Source organism: Acipenser ruthenus, chromosome 1, assembly GCF_902713425.1.
Source record: "Acipenser ruthenus chromosome 1, fAciRut3.2 maternal haplotype, whole genome shotgun sequence".
Lineage (NCBI taxonomy): Eukaryota > Metazoa > Chordata > Actinopteri > Acipenseriformes > Acipenseridae > Acipenser > Acipenser ruthenus.
The window spans coordinates 11936585-11953808 of record NC_081189.1 but is presented as its reverse complement, the minus strand read 5'-3'; the positions used below and the strand labels follow the sequence as shown (position 1 = coordinate 11953808).

The 17224-nt window shown below is 40.2% G+C and overlaps 1 protein-coding gene across 2 annotated transcripts in view; it reads left to right on the top strand.

The window, feature by feature from the left end:
• Positions 1-17224, top strand: part of LOC117403706 (ADP-ribosylation factor-like protein 15) — a 118104-nt gene that overhangs the window by 20798 nt on the left and 80082 nt on the right. For both annotated transcript variants that reach the window (XM_059001146.1, XM_059001091.1), the window contains exons 2-3: positions 10397-10541; positions 11672-11731. In XM_059001146.1, coding sequence (XP_058857129.1) covers positions 10397-10541; positions 11672-11731 — 205 coding nt within the window. The remainder of the gene's footprint in view (positions 1-10396; positions 10542-11671; positions 11732-17224) is intronic.

Genomic DNA, 17224 nt, shown 5'->3' with positions numbered 1-17224 from the left:
CTGTCCCAGCTTTCCTGACAAACGAAGGCAGAGCATTCCATAATTTAGGAGCTCTACAAGAAAAAGCCCTACCTCCCGTGTTGCTCTTGTTGACCCTAGGAATAACCAGCAGCCCTGCATCCTGTGATCTCAGAGTGTGGTTTGGAAGATACAGGGTCAGTAACTCCTGCAAATAACTAGGTGCTAATCCATTCCTTGTAAGTTAACAGCAAAATCTTAAAATCAGTATTCTGAACAAGCTGCAAGCGGGGTACCACACGTTTTGGGACACCAGAAAAAAGTGCATTACAATAATCAATTCTAGATGAAACAAGGCCTGCATTAGACTCTCCGCATCAGATACATAAATAATTGGTCTAAGTTTGGCTATAGTTCTCAAATGGTAAAAAGATACTTTAGTAACTTCCCTAATATGACTCTCAAATGAGAGATCAGGATCAAAGATGACCCCCAAGCTCTTAATTTCTAGTTTAAATTTCAATGAGAGACTGCAAGTGTCAAGCTCATGTAATCCCACATTTCCTTTTAGTTGGTACTGTGAGCCCACTAGCATAACCTCTGTTTTATGTGAATTCAACATTAGAAAATTCAGTAACATCCAATATTTGATGTCTGTAAGGCAAGTAGCTTGAAACCCAGTTAACTAACAGGCTTTGCTATCTACATACAACATAGATGTATATTTCAATTCCCTGCGCTAATGAGATATCCTGTGTCTTGTCTGACCCGAAGTAAACTAGTGTGCAAATGAATAAAGAAATAAATGAATGCAGGTATTTTGGTTTCCTCAATGAATATTAATATGTTATTGAAGGGTGTCCAAGCCAAATATATATATATATATATATATAGAGAGAGAGAGAGAGAGAGCTTGTTCTGCATTTCCATACGTTGTCATCTATATGTTGAGCTTGTTCTGCATTTCCATACATTGTCATCTATATGTTGAGTTTGTTCTGCATTTCCATACATTTTAATATATATTGAGCTTGTTCTGCATTTCTAGTGCACAATAGCAGTAGAAGCGCACCCTTTGATCCGTGTGTGAACTGCACCGGTCGCCTCATGTTGCCATTTCCAGATGGTGTTACTGGGAACAAACAACCCCGCTGCAGGATTTCTCAAAAGACTGTCTAGACTAGCTTTGGAGCAGACAGATACAGCCTCCCATCAAATTAGCGTTTGTCAGATTTATGGTAATGGCTCACAACAGCCTCCCTGTCGTTGACATTAAGATTTACAGCACCCCCCCCCCCCCCCAGCCCCCCCCTCAACCATCCTCCTCCAGAGCGTTCCTGGAAGAATGAAGTGCGTTTTTAACATGAGTTCATTGCATCTTTTGCCGAAGCATTGCAGCCCCCAAGGTAACCTTGAGCTGCTTTGCGAATGCTGGTTGGTAATCCTTTTTGATTATGCTCACAGTGTTTTGGCAAAAAGTGTAAGCGACTGCTGTTTCGTTGTCTCATTGGTCCCCCTGCTGGAAAGAACAAAATATATGTGGATTAGTGGGGCTCAGGCCAGCACTTTCATCTTGGCACATGGAGGTAACCCGAGCTGTCCTCTGCGCTCAGTGGGAATCACCTTTTGACAGACAGACAGCCCGTCCATTTTGGGTGGAAATGTTTTTCCAAGTCTTTGATCCGGACTCACTTGGGTTGAGGGTCACAGATACAATGTTAGCGAGGAGCCATTGGTGGTATATAGAGAGGGGGGAAAGGGTATTAAATAAGGGTATTAAATAACAAAACAGTCTGCCCTTGTATGCCCATAGGCTCTCGATCATTCTACACGCAAGGAAGCTGACCGGATATAAATTGCTTGCTCCTGCTGGAATCTAAAAATGGTTCTGGTCTCTAATCAGTACAGTTGTGTGCTTTGTGAATTTGACAGTTAAAGTGTAAAATGCATTATTATTTTGAAAAATACGGCCGTTATGCATCTTGTCTCTGGATTATGCTAGGCACTCGATAGAGAAAAAGGCCATGCTAAGATGTCATGTACAGTATTGCCCTTCTTTGTGCACAGCATGAGATCCACAAGCCTCTTGTTTTTCTAGGTGAGAGGGGATTTGTCTTCATGTTTTAACAGTGCAGTTCCACTCCTCTTTGTACTTTACTGTGCGGTGGGTCTCTGGCATCATTGCAATTTAACGAAAACAAACTCGGGCAGCAAAAACAAAAAGGTGATTGAAGGCACCCTGTGCGCCCTTAGCAATGGGAAGTCTTCTGTTTTGACTGTTGCTGGTGTCTATTACATACATGTCATTCAACTGCTCTCCATCTCCACATTTTGCTTGATAGAAATGGCTGTCATTTCAAAGGTCATGATTGAGCATCACAGACACATGCTGGATTCTGGCCTGCAGGCGCTGTCTGGAGTGCTGGAAACTGGCTGAAGAAGCAGCCTCTGTCCTGTCTTCATGCTTTCTGTGCACTGCCAGACAGAAGGCATGTTCCCAGGGTCTGCGCTCAGCCAGTTGAAAGAGAATCCACAAGCTGATGTCCTATCTGCGAGAGGTCTGGTTCACAATGAGCTGTTTCACATCTTGTGCTGCAGAGCGAGTTTGCGAGGAGTATCTTGGCATAGCCGAGACCAGCAATAGGAAAATGATGAACAATAGACACTGCAGTGTGTGCTGCCAGATTACAACCAGCACTATCCCAGATAGTGCTGCCAGTCTTCAAGCTCATTGTTTGCAATATGCTCATACAGAGTGAGGGAGAGCAAGCCCTTCTTTTAACCTTTGTACAATTCCCATTTCTACTGTATGAAGGGAAAACGGCTGCTTTCTAGTTCAACAGAGCACTAAGGGAAGTTGTTTTATGCTGCAAATAAAACAAAAAAAAGCCATCTAACCACACAATTCCTCTGATCCGTTTTACAAATGGCTGATTCAAGTCAACTCAACAAAGCTTAATGTCAACCCTGATAAGATGGACAGACACAGGGTCGCTTTCAAGAAAATAATTAATTTTAAAGTCTAATTTTGCGGTTGCAATCCTCCACGTGCCCCACTTGTGGTCCGTACTCCCGGAGTAATGGACCACCATTCTTAAAGACCTGTGGGGTCCAGCCCATAACTGTGGCACAAGGCAGACCAATCTGCTATTTAATGAAGAGCCCAGTGGGATTATTGTTACTGTTCACTGTTACTCATTCTGAGATCTTCATGGTTGTATGTGTATTTAATACAGATTTCTGTTCTGTAGGTTACACTTTGATTTAGCGATTGAATGTGGTGGCATTTCAGTATGAATTCATTCCAGCTGTGCTGGGTGTCTGCTGCTTTCGCTCGTTAAAACTGCTGTCAAAGCTTTGCTATGAAGCCAATGCTGGCCCTTTGCCACAATGTCTAATTACAGGAGATGTTTGCTGTCTTGATGTCTTTATTAAATTGTGAAGAAGGAGAGCCTTGAGGCAGCTATAAAGCTAACTTTTTATCACAACAGTGAAATTCATTGTGAACTAACTATCTACACTGCTACAGACTGGAATATATACTGTGTGTGTATATATATATATATATATATATATATATATATATATATATATATATATATATATATATATATATATATATATATATATATCGAAACGTTGGGCAGCTGGCTCTTTGAGCTAAAATATATATATATATATATATATATATATAACACAGCAGGGAGGGGGGGTAATATCCTCCCTGCATAAAACATGTGCGTATGCACGTTTTGTTTAATTATTTTATTGTTAATTATCCCCTGCACCTGGAAGTAATTGTAAATTAGAACCAGGTGCAGGGTATTTAAGAGGTGCAGTCAGTCTGCACTGGGCCGCTGAGTAGAAGGAAGCAGGAGGTGTACCCTGCTGCTGAGCCGTCACAGAGAGTTACTGTGTGTTACTTTTGTGTAGATAAAGAAAAGTGTGTGTTTTGTTTTCAGCCGGTAAACAGCTTAGCTGTCCGGCTTATATAGAGTAGGTTCCTGCTCATGTTTAGTTAGGGCTCGTAAGAGCTAGGTGTTTGTTTTCATTTTCGTTTTTGTTTTTGTTATTAAAATTCAGCGCGTGAAAAGTCATTAGTGTCGGCCGGTCACAACATATATATAAAAAAAACAGATTTTATTCTTATAAGCGATTGATTCTTAAAAGTGGACCAAATGTCAATGGTGCTCAATCACTGAGGACAATACATCAAAACAATCAAAACAAATCATGTGAAGCAGCTTGTTATGTAATCACAATTATGTTTATTCAAGGCTGCAGAATCCTATTTTACTACAGTATACTAGAGAAGCTTAGCTGAGTGGGGGACGGAGGGGGGTGATGCTGGGACGCCAAAATAACTGTCGAGCCAGTATTACACTTCAGCCATCAACACCAGGCAGAAGGATATCTACATCATCAGGAAGGAAACACAGATGGATCACATTTGTTTACAGTAAAATAAGCTATGTCTTAGTTGGTACGTATCTTGGCAAGAGCTGAGTCCAGTATCAGCATGATGTTTTAACACCTACTCTCATGTAATGTAAATCATATATATATATATACACACACACACACATATATACACACAGTGTCTATAGTAAGTATTCACTCCCCCTTGGATGTTTTCACAGGTTGTTGTGTTACAACCTGAAATCTTGATGCATTTAAATGGGATTTTCTTTTCTTTGATTTACACAACCTACTCAACACTTTCAATGTGTGAACAAATGGGGGGGGGGGGGGGGGGGTGAAAAAAGAAATCAATTAAAAATAAAAACCTGAAAAGTCTTCAATAGATACAGTAAGTATTCACCCCCTTTGCTATGACACTCCTAAATAAGCTCAGGTGGAACCAATTGCCTTCAGAATTCACACAATAAGTTAAATGGAGTGCATCTGTGTGCAATAAAAGTGTTTCACATGATTTCAGATTAAATACACCTATCTCTGTAAGTTCCCACAGTTGGGTAGTGCATTCAAAGCAAAGATACTACCATGAAGACCAAGGAGCTTTCAAAACAACTCCGGGATAAAGTTGTGGAAAGGCACAGATCAGGGGAGGGGTATAAAAATATTTCAAAGGCATTGAATATCCCTTGGAGTACAGTCAAGTCGATCTTTAACAAGTGGAAGGTATACGGCACCACCCAGAATCTGCTTAGAGCAGGCCGTCCTCCCAAACTGAGCAGCCGGGTAAGAAGGGCATTGGTCAGAGAAGCCAGCAAGAGGCCAATGACAACTCTGAAAGACCTACAGCATTCCATGGCTGAGATGGGAGAAACTGTCCATGTGTCAATAATAGCTCAGGTTCTCCACAAATCTCGCCAGTATGGAAGAGTGGAAAGAAGGAAGCCATTTAAAAAAGAATCCCATTTAAAATCCCGCTTGGAATTTGCAAAAAGGCATGTGGGAGACTCTGAAAAGATGTGGCAAAAGATTCTGTGGTCCGATGAAACAAAATTTGAACTATTTGGTCTAAATGCAGAGCGTTATGTCTGGTGCAAACCCAACACAGCGCATCACCCAGGTAACACCATCCCTACTGTGAAGCATGGTGGTGGCAGCATCATGCTATGTGGATGCTTTTCATCGGCAGGGACTGGGAAGCTTGTCAGGGTAGAGGGCAAAATGGATGGAGCTAAATACAGGCAAATCCTTGAGGAAAACTTGCTTCAGTCTGCAAAAGACCTAAGACTGGGACGGAGATTCACCTTTCAGCAGGACAATGACCCCAAGCACACAGCCAAAGTGACACTGGAGTGGCTTAAAAACAAGAAAGCAAATGTCCTAGAGTGGCCCGGACTTGAATCTGATTGAGAATACTTACTATAGGCACTGTGTATATACAGTGCCTTGCGAAAGTATTCGGCCCCCTTGAACTTTGCGACCTTTTGCCACATTTCAGGCTTCAAACATAAAGATATGAAACTGTAATTTTTTGTGAAGAATCAACAACAAGTGGGACACAATCATGAAGTGGAACGAAATTTATTGGATATTTCAAACTTTTTTAACAAATAAAAAACTGAAAAATTGGGCGTGCAAAATTATTCAGCCCCCTTAAGTTAATACTTTGTAGCGCCACCTTTTGCTGCGATTACAGCTGTAAGTCGCTTGGGGTATGTCTCTATCAGTTTTGCACATCGAGAGACTGAAATTTTTGCCCATTCCTCCTTGCAAAACAGCTCGAGCTCAGTGAGGTTGGATGGAGAGCATTTGTGAACAGCAGTTTTCAGTTCTTTCCACAGATTCTCGATTGGATTCAGGTCTGGACTTTGACTTGGCCATTCTAACACCTGGATATGTTTATTTGTGAACCATTCCATTGTAGATTTTGCTTTATGTTTTGGATCATTGTCTTGTTGGAAGACAAATCTCAATCCCAGTCTCAGGTCTTTTGCAGACTCCATCAGGTTTTCTTCCAGAATGGTCCTGTATTTGGCTCCATCCATCTTCCCATCAATTTTAACCATCTTCCCTGTCCCTGCTGAAGAAAAGCAGGCCCAAACCATGATGCTGCCACCACCATGTTTGACAGTGGGGATGGTGTGTTCAGGGTGATGAGCTGTGTTGCTTTTACGCCAAACATAACGTTTTGCATTGTTGCCAAAAAGTTTGATTTTGGTTTCATCTGACCAGAGCACCTTCTTCCACATGTTTGGTGTGTCTCCCAGGTGGCTTGTGGCAAACTGTAAACGACACTTTTTATGGATATCTTTAAGAAATGGCTTTCTTCTTGCCACTCTTCCATAAAGGCCAGATTTGTGCAGTATACGACTGATTGTTGTCCTATGGACAGAGTCTCCCACCTCAGCTGTAGATCTCTGCAGTTCATCCAGAGTGATCATGGGCCTCTTGGCTGCATCTCTGATCAGTCTTCTCCTTGTATGAGCTGAAAGTTTAGAGGGACGGCCAGGTCTTGGTAGATTTGCAGTGGTCTGATACTCCTTCCATTTCAATATTATCGCTTGCACAGTGCTCCTTGGGATGTTTAAAGCTTGGGAAATCTTTTTGTATCCAAATCTGGCTTTAAACTTCTCCACAACAGTATCTCGGACCTGTCTGGTGTGTTCCTTGTTCTTCATGATGCTCTCTGCGCTTTAAACGGACCTCTGAGACTATCACAGTGCAGGTGCATTTATACGGAGACTTGATTACACACCGGTGGATTCTATTTATCATCATTAGTCATTTAGGTCAACATTGGATCATTCAGAGATCCTCACTGAACTTCTGGAGAGAGTTTGCTGCACTGAAAGTAAAGGGGCTGAATAATTTTGCACGCCCAATTTTTCAGTTTTTTATTTGTTAAAAAAGTTTGAAATATCCAATAAATTTCGTTCCACTTCATGATTGTGTCCCACTTGTTGTTGATTCTTCACAAAAAATTACAGTTTCATATCTTTATGTTTGAAGCCTGAAATGTGGCAAAAGGTCGCAAAGTTCAAGGGGGCCGAATACTTTCGCAAGGCACTGTATATGTATGTATGTATGTATGTGTATAATGTGGCATTTTGTTGAATTACAAATAATATATGCTGTTATATGGGGAGAAGGTTAAATGTCAGCAAAACGCAAAGAAAATGTACAAAATGAAATGTACTGGTTGCATAAGTATTCAGCCCCTTAAGTCAGTACTTGGTAGAAGCACCTTTTGCAGCAATTACTGCTATGATTCTTTTTGGATAGGTCTCTACTAGCTTTGCACACTAGGATGGTGAAATGTTTGCACATTCTTCACAGGAGAATTGCTCCAGTTCTGATAAGTTTGTTGGGGATCGTCATTGGACTGCAATCTTCAAGTCTTGCTATAAATTTTCGATTGGATTAAAGTCAGGACTTTGACTGGGCCACTCAAGAACATTAATTCTCTTCTTGTTTAACCACTCCATTGTGGCTTTGGCTTTGTGCTTCGGGTCATTGTCCTGCTGAAATGTGAATTTCCTCCCCAGTTTTGGCTGACTCAGACAGGTTTCCCTCAAGGATTCGCCTGTACTTTGCACTATCCATTCTCCCCTCTATCCTGACAAGCTTCCCAGTCTCTGTTGAAGAGAAGCATCCCCATAACATGATGCTGCCACCACCATGCTTGACAGTTCGGATGGTGTTGACTGGGTGATGTGCAGTGTTGGGCTTGCACCTGACGTAACGCTTGGAATTTAGACCGAAAAGTTCAATTTTTGTCTTGTCTGACCACAAAACCTTTTTCCACATGTCTGCAATATCATCTACATGCTTTTTTGCAAACTCCATATGTACTTTTAAGATGAGGGTTTTCTGAGTAATGGCTGCTTTCTTGCCACCTGTCCATACAGGCCAGCTTTGTATAGGGACCGGCTTATTGTTGATGTATGAACACTGATTCCCATCTCAGACACAGAACTTTGCAGATCTCTCAAGGTCATTGTTGGCTTCAGAGTGACATGTCGAACCAGTTTCCTGCTTGCCCGGTTGCTCAGTTTGGGAGGGCGACCTGATCTGGGTAGTGTCTGGGTGGTATGATGCATCTTCCTCTTCTTAATGGTGGACTTCACTGTGCTGAGAAGGATAATCAGCACCTTTGAAATGTTCTTGTACCCTTCTTCTGCTCTATGCCTCTCTACCATTTTATCCCTGACTTGTTTCGAAAGCTCCTTGGTCTTCATGGTTGCTTTGTTGAATCACTATGTGAGTTGCAGCTTGAAAGTCTTTATATACCTGAGGGAAATTATCTACAAATTATACCACTTTGAGTACACACAGGCTGAAACCATTTCACTAATTTTGTGACCTTTCAAACAAATAATTTGCACCTGAGCTGATTTAGGGCTGCAGTAGCAAAGCGGTTGAATACTTATGCAACTGAGATTAATCGGATTTTCCCTGTAAATCTTACTTATTTATATTCTATATGCATTTTTTAACTTTATCAATGTGGAGTAGTTTGTGTAGATTCTACGTAAAGTCTCATTTGAAAGCTTTGTGGAGTACGCTCAGGTGCCAACAAAATGTGAAAACTTTGCAGGGAGGTGAATACTTCTGCAAACCATTGTGTGTGTGTGTGTGTGTGTGTGTATATATATATATATATATATATATATATATATATATATATATGAGAGAGATTATTCATTACCATAAAACCCAACCAATCAGCAATACAACTGAAAAAACAATGAGGTAATGTCTCAAGGCATTTTACAGAAACGCCATAAAACACAATCTAAATGCATCCAATCTAATTAAAAGCATAACATAAATAAAAATGTCAGTGTGTTTTCAAAGGCATGGCAGATTGCTTTGTTTTTACTTTCAGCATTCTTAATATTTCCAGGCATAAATTTCCAGCAACAACATCATGGTAGCTAAAGAAGCAACACCCACCCAGCTAATTGTGATTGAAGCCAGTGGGACAGTGGAGTGGAGTGGAGTTGTGATTGAAGACAGTGGAGTGGAGTTGTGATTGAAGACAGTGGAGTGGAGTTGTGATTGAAGACCGTGGAGTGGAGTTGTGATTGAAGCCAGTGGGACAGTGTAGTGGAGTTGTGATTGAAAACAGTGGAGTGTAGATGGGATTGAAGACAGTGGAGTGTAGATGGGATTGAAGCCAGTGGAACAGTGGAGTGGAGATGTGATTGAAGACAGTGGAGTGTAGATGGGATTGAAGCCAGTGGAACAGTGGAGTGGAGATGTGATTGAAGACAGTGGAGTGTAGATGGGATTGAAGCCAGTGGAACAGTGGAGTGGAGATGTGATTGAAGACAGAGGAGTGAAGTTGGAGCATCAGGATTCTGTTCGCTGTGGTTTTCAGCACCCGATACCTGGACCTCTTCACGTCCTTCATATCCATTTACATACATACTGTAGGATCGTACAGTATTGCCCAATTTGGGCGTTTCCACATCATACAATACAAAACACAACACATGCAACATGAAGCTTATACTCAAGATTGTTTTTAGGCATAATGTGATACAAGCTAGGAGTACTGGTGCCTACATGTCTTGCTCTTCTGTTCTGTGAGAGCTACTGTATATTTTTTGGTTTATTAAGTTAGTTTTTTTGTTTGCTGATTTCCTTGTCCCATGAAACAAGCAGCTGAAAGGATCCCTTCCTGCCCTGGATCTACTGATCTTGAACATGCCAGCTATACAGTGTAGCTCCACAGTCATTTTAGCCACTCAAGATTGAGAAATGGATTCAATCACTTTTATGATCTAAAAAAGTTTATTTTTGAAATTATGCTTTTACTTTCTCATTTAGTTGTAGATGTTGATATATCCACATTACTTTTAAACATCCCATTCACGGTTCACACTGCATTTGCTGCAATGGCTTCCAGCCACAAACTGTGATTCATGTACTGATAGACCAGTTTGTGTACCTGTTCTGAAAATGAATGCAAGTGCATAATAAACACCCCTTTGTGATATTTGTATTTTTTCTCCAGTGTTTCAGAGCACTCTGCTGCAAAGGACCTCCTCCTCCGAGACCAGAGTATGATGTGGTTTGCATTGGTCTGACGGGCTCTGGCAAGACCAGTCTGCTTTCACGTCTTTGTAGTGAAGGCACAGAAACAGTTGTGCCTACCACAGGTAAGGTAAACCGCTTGGGCTACAGTATACAATCCTCACATAAAACCTTCACAACAAGCTCAAAGGCAATTTGAAAAAGAGCAAAACTACTTTAGTTGTAAAAAACTACCCAGAAACAACTTTGTTGCAGCTAGGAACAGGTAAAGCAGTTCCTTTCTAATGCTGTGCTGTTAAAGCGTGTCTTTGCCCATGCACTTGCTGTTAATAGGGCTTCTGTGTTGTGTAATTGCACGCAATAACATCTCTAGAGACTCACATATTATTAGAAGTAAAAAGCAACCCACTAGCTTTATATATCGGTCTTCCTTTTGTAACAAAATAAAAAACTACACAAAGAACTGGCACTTGTATTCAAGTATTGAGTGGGTGGTTACCTAATGGAGCCTTTGATAAAATAAGCTAACAACCAAATCTAAATCTGAATGAGTTCCCAAAGCTTACAGCAGGGGTCCCCAGTGTATTCCAATATACTGGGAAGCACACACAGGATGGTTCATCTGCTGTTTCACAACCCCTATCACTGATACGAAGGGCTTTCTGCAAATTTCACTCTCCTTGTGAGTCACGTTGCAATAATGCATTGTTTGTACAAAATGGGCAGGTACAACAAATCAGTCATTTGGCAGCATCAAGGATATAGTTTACCCACAACCGCTGTATAATGTGTAATAAAGGTTGGTTTGGTAAGAAAGTTGCCTGTTGTGGGTAAAAACCTGTGCATTTCAGAATTATCCTTCCGCTAATATCCTGTCATGAATTTTCTGGTTATTCATAAAGTGTAACATTTTTGTATAACAAACAAGCAATGGGATAATATTAGCTTACCCGATTTTGTAAATAGTAATTTGAGAAATGAGTGTTTCCTAAGCATAGGTTTAACATCCTAGTTATGTATGTGCCCACGACCCGGCCCACTCAAAGCTTTTTGATCAGGAGTGATGGGTGAACAGGTACGAGGACATACATATATTCCTGAAATGTCTGTTGAAGTACATTTTCCATCCCAGACAATCCATGAATGATGTCATAGAATCAGTAGGAGTCTAATTGTATTCTGTGACCCCAGACAATCCATGCATGATGTAATAGAATCAGTAGGAGTCTAATTGTATTCTGACATCTCTTTTCAGGTTTTAGCATCAAAGCAGTTCCATTCCAGAACGCCATCCTGAATGTAAAGGAACTTGGAGGTAACATTGTTAATCTAACTGTTCTAAGCAAACCTCTGTGGGATAGTCCTTTCTGAAAGTGTGACGGAACATGCTGCAGTGTGCACAAGAAACCCATTGTATCCTGGGTTGTCTATATCACAGCAATATATTTTTAATCATAATCTTGGTTCTTTTTGATATTTGTATTCACACATCATCTGTCATAAATCCGCCAGACATGAATTCCTCAACTTTTGCTTTACGGCATTCGCAAAAAAAAAATTCTCCTGTGAGCATCCTGGTGTATCCAGTCAATGCAACAATGCTGGTGCTGTGATTATAATGAATCCTGGTGTATCCAGTCAATGCAACAATGCTGGTGCTGTGATTATAATGAATCCTGGTGTATCCAGTCAATGCAACAATGCTGGTGCTGTGATTATAATGAATCCTGGTGTATCTGGTCAATGCAACAATGCTGGTGCTGTGATTATAATGAATCCTGGTGTATCCAGTCAATGCAACAATGCTGGTGCTGTGATTATAATGAATCCTGGTGTATCCAGTCAATGCAACAATGCTGGTGCTGTGATTATAATGAATCCTGGTGTATCCGGTCAATGCAACAATGCTGGTGCTGTGATTATAATGAATCCTGGTGTATCCGGTCAATGCAACAATGCTGGTGCTGTGATTGAAAGGACAAGCCTTCTTGAGGAGGGAGCTCTACTGGTACAGCATGGTGCTTATTAGAGAACGTCTTTCTCTTGAGAACGATTTTGAGTAAAAGCTGAAAGATGTATTTCCCAGGGGATTTATGACCCATTGTGTATTAATAAAAATATCGACGCAAAATTATGATTAAAATGCGATACGGACAGCACAGGATACAGCATAGAAAAGGGTATTCGTTTCATGTAAACAGTGCAGGGTGTCCCTGTAACCCTTACAATTTTCAATGCTCAGTTTTCTGCAATTGTTTAGTTTGTCCAAACTAATATTCCATTACTGTAAAAGATTATTCTAACACCCATTGGTCAGTATAGTATGTTTTGAACACTGTGTAGTCGGGGTCGTAGTTACACGCCCTGCTCTTCGTGTTCAGCTGTATGCTGAGAATGCAAAGGCCAATGGAATAGCATTATGGGGCCAGTGGGAGCCCTTGTATAAAGGGATGCCTTATGAAGGGGGAGCCCTGCACTGTTACCTTCTCTGGGAAGTCATGTTAAGGAATATTTGTGTCTATGATAATGTCAAACACTCCCTCTGCTTTTCTTTATTCTGCTACTCTGACTTTAAATTGTAATAATATAGCGAAGCATAATAAAGTATAGTTCAAGAAAGGACAATATAAGTATGGTAATAAATGGTAAAACCGTGGTAACCCTTATCAACCTGAAACTACAGCATTCCTGTGTACATTATTTATTATTTATTTCTTAATATTATTATTTATTTTTTTAGCAGACACCTTTATCCAGGGCGACTACAGTTGTTACAAAATATCGCATTATAAAATACCGTATTCCTTCGAATTTAAGATGCACTTTTTTAATCATTTTTTGCTTCTCAAAAATAGCCTGCTTCTTAAATTGGAGTACAGTATAGTGATGCGTGTATTAAAATCGCCAACAAAAGACGTGGCTACCCAAGTACACAAACAGCAACGTGACTTACTGCTGAGAAAAGACAACAAAGGCGTCTGCCCGAGTACACACGCAGCAATGTGACACGGCTGAGAAAAAACAAACCAAGCTTCCTGAGGAATTCCAAGAGAAACGTTTACAATTTCAGCATTTCTAACAAACAGTACCAGCTTGGACAGATCGGAAATTCTGATCAGACCCCCGTATTTTTTGACATACCAAGCAATGTTCAATGCGGTTGTGGTTGCTGGGTTACATGTTGCCTGATGCAGTGGAGTGTTGTGTTGTGTTTGCTGTTGCCAGGATGTGTGATTCCGTATGTGAGTGGTGGTGTGTGTACGACAGAGACGCCATCTTAATTATTATACAGTCCACAGCACAATAAACAAGCTTCGTGGTTAATCTACAACAACACTGTTTCGTGTCAGTTTTGTACGATACAACAGCATAACTGAGGTAGTATCTTTGTAAATGCATATTTATTTGATGTTTTATTTTTTCCTCAAATTGAGGGTGATAAATTTGGACTGTCTTAAATTCGAAGTAATACGGTATCACATTACAAGTTATCACATTATAAATAAGACCCTGTGAAAATCGCGGACATTTTCTTTAAAATTCATGGCATTGTCACGGGTAAAGTATCGTAATTTCACGGAATGTGCATAAAATCTAAAATAAATTACGTGTAAAGATTATTTTTATTTTTTTTAAATAGCAAATATACAGATAAATGCACTGACATCAAAGTTACTCAAGCACTTTACAGTAGCTTGTGAAACAGTGTTGTAATTAACAGCCTGTAGGTAAAGTGTATCTGCAAGGACAGCTTTCAGTTAGTACGTCAGGTGCATGTTCACCATTTAGGTCTTGCAAAACAAATAAAATGTGTAACCCATGCTGATCTTGGGCATCAGTCGACTCGTCAGTGTGACCACTGACAAGCAGCCAAGACTGTTTTACCAAATCCATAATTTCCTGCTTGTAATACTCGGAAACTTTAGGTAAGTATTCATGTCTCAGCTGGGCTGATGAAGGAATCACTCCACCATTTGCTACACTCTGTCTGACAAATTTCCGTAACTTTTGGTTGTCCAATTTTTCAAAAGGGATATATGCGCAAACAAACGCCTCTGTTAGGTCAAAATTTAATAAGTGGACTTTTGGAATATGGAAGTCATCGTTTACTGTTTCTTTGCAAGTAAAGCAGTCACAGTACTGCTCTGGATTTCCGCCTTTCTCTTTTCGGTGAATCTAAATGCCTGTCAACAGATGAGTTTCGGTAGTGATCTACAGTAACATTGCAGGACATACAGAACAAGAGTTTACCTCCATCGCTGTGTAAAACTCCTGCTGGATACTGCTTTACGTGATCTCCTGCAGACACATTTTTTAGCCTTTTTAGAGACGTCCATTTTCTCATATACAGTGTGTAGTAATTTAATTTCCCTCTTAGATTACATAGAGTGAAATGACATAATCATTGCACAGCACTGTGTGCATGGCGAATATTACACACAGGCACATAGCAGAGCTGTACAGTTTCATTAATGTGATTTCTTTTATTTTTTGTATGAAATACAAATAATTATGAAATTATTTTTATTTCTTAAGAATACTGTACAAATCGCGGTATTGGGCTAATTTCACAATTTCCGCCCAGCCTGTGAAATCGCGATTTTCACAGGGCCTTAATTATAATGTATCACATTACAGAATATCATAATACAGATAGGAGCAATTATTAAAGTACAATAACCATGGTAAACTTGATGCGGGTTGTTTTCACAAGTAACTCAAGTTGTCTCAAGTCAACCTCGAGTCCTGTAAAAACATGCCTTTCCAGGTAGAATAAGAGAAACAAAAACAAGCCACCCTTCTCTACGATGAAATACTAGACAGGAATGACAGCATATGACGGAGGATGAGGCCAGTTTTCCAGACCTTGATCATTTCTGATTCCTGTGAGGCATGAGGCACATGACAGGTGTGCTGAACGCAGCAGTGTAATGTGCTTTAGAGAAGAGTCCCATTCAGAGGAGGCAACGTTCTTCCTAAACTTGGTAAGAGTGACGAGCACAAAGTAAAGCTGATTAGCACTGAAGGGCTGGAGAAGTGCTCAAAGGGTTCAGGACGGATTGCCATGTGATTTGGTTGTGAAACGTAGGCAGGTCTGATGACATTTGAATGTCCTTTTCTATCATTCAGACAGTGATAGGAAGGTGAAACAGAACTATCTGTACATTTTCCTAGGGGTTTGCTGTGGCAATTAAACAAAGTGTGATCCTGCAGGTATTCCAGACTTGCTGGGATGCAGACATTGCTGGCACATGACGTGGATGTGTGCACTGGCTATTCCTAGTGCCAGCATCCCTTCAACAGAAATGCACACGCGCTGTGTCACTTGACAAGCATGCAGGTTCATCAGGAGTCAGACTTTTTTTCTGTTACCACACCTCACTGCTCTTGCCAAGATTTGATTTTTCTTTTTTTTGTTGCCATTTTTACAAATGTTAATTAATAATGGAAGCAAATTTGAAGATCTTTCTTCTAGACTTAATTCCCAAACATATAGCTCTTTCAATGAATATGATGTTCTAATACTAATACTCAATGTGCTGTACAACTGAGCAGTGATTTTGAAGCTATATTCCAGTATTATCTCAAGGTCAGTATATAATGTGCTGACACCCTGAGGAACCACCTTGACTTGATTTCACATTCCAAGGGCTTTTACTATAGGTTGATATGTGCAGTAGACACTGTATCTTTTGGTGAATCATATATTATAAGTAAGGATACGATTTTGTCACAGAGGTCACGGAAATCGTGAAAGTCGTAAATTTTAACAAACATCTGTGAAATCTTGGAAATGGATGTAAAAACACATTTGGTTAGGCACTGCCTTTATTTCCTTTTAAAAATGCAGTATGTCATGTAGTGAAAGTACAAATCTGCCATGATCTGTGTACTGTTTGGTTGTGTATGGACAAAGCATTTACGTGTAGCTGTGTATGTCAGCGAATGAGATATGTATCAACTGAGCGAGCATGTAAATGAACAGATCGGATCTTACTATAAACTCTCGGTTGTGATCTTCACGTACATACGGTGCTTGTTCATTTATTTTTTTAAACAAAAAAGTGGGCTTGCATCTTCCAAAAATATGAAATATATATAATTCATTTTTTTGTGTTGCGGAAAATCAGTTTTGTTTGCAGACAACCAGTGATCTGCCCGTAAGACAATCAGAAAAATTCCCTTAAAATCTAATGCTGCAACATTTTTAATTCTCGACTAGCCGTTCAGGCTACAGGATCTCTGTGCCTTTGTGTAACGAGTAACAGGATGATGGAACAACCCAGGGATGTTCAGTTTGGTAAGAAAATGCAATGCAGCTGTCGTTGGATATAAAGTGACTTCAATTAATTCGCCATGTCTGTATCAGTGGTTCTCAAATTGTCATCTGGGGACCCCACAAAGCTGGTCTATAGTCACTCTAGCTGACAATCCTTTTTTTTTTTTTTTTTTTTTTTTAAATACTTCTGTCCTGACACCTCTTGGTACTTTACCTGAACCTTTAAACCTTGTATTTTTCAATACCAGCATACACAAGAGCGTGGTCAGAAATTCGGGAGCTAAGAATTGGCCATTGGGAAACTGTGACCTCTAGTGGTGAGCAGATAATGTGCAATGCCTCGTCTTCTCTTCCATTTAATGACTGTTCGTTGCTGTGGTGAAATGCTTGTGTGCCATATAGGATGATATGCTGACATTCTCAATGTTCCTAGAATTTCAGAAGTCAAAACAGACAAAGATAACTTGAAGAAAAAGAGTAATAAGCTGTCTAATTGTGCGAGTGAGAGACGACAATGCAGTCAGCAAT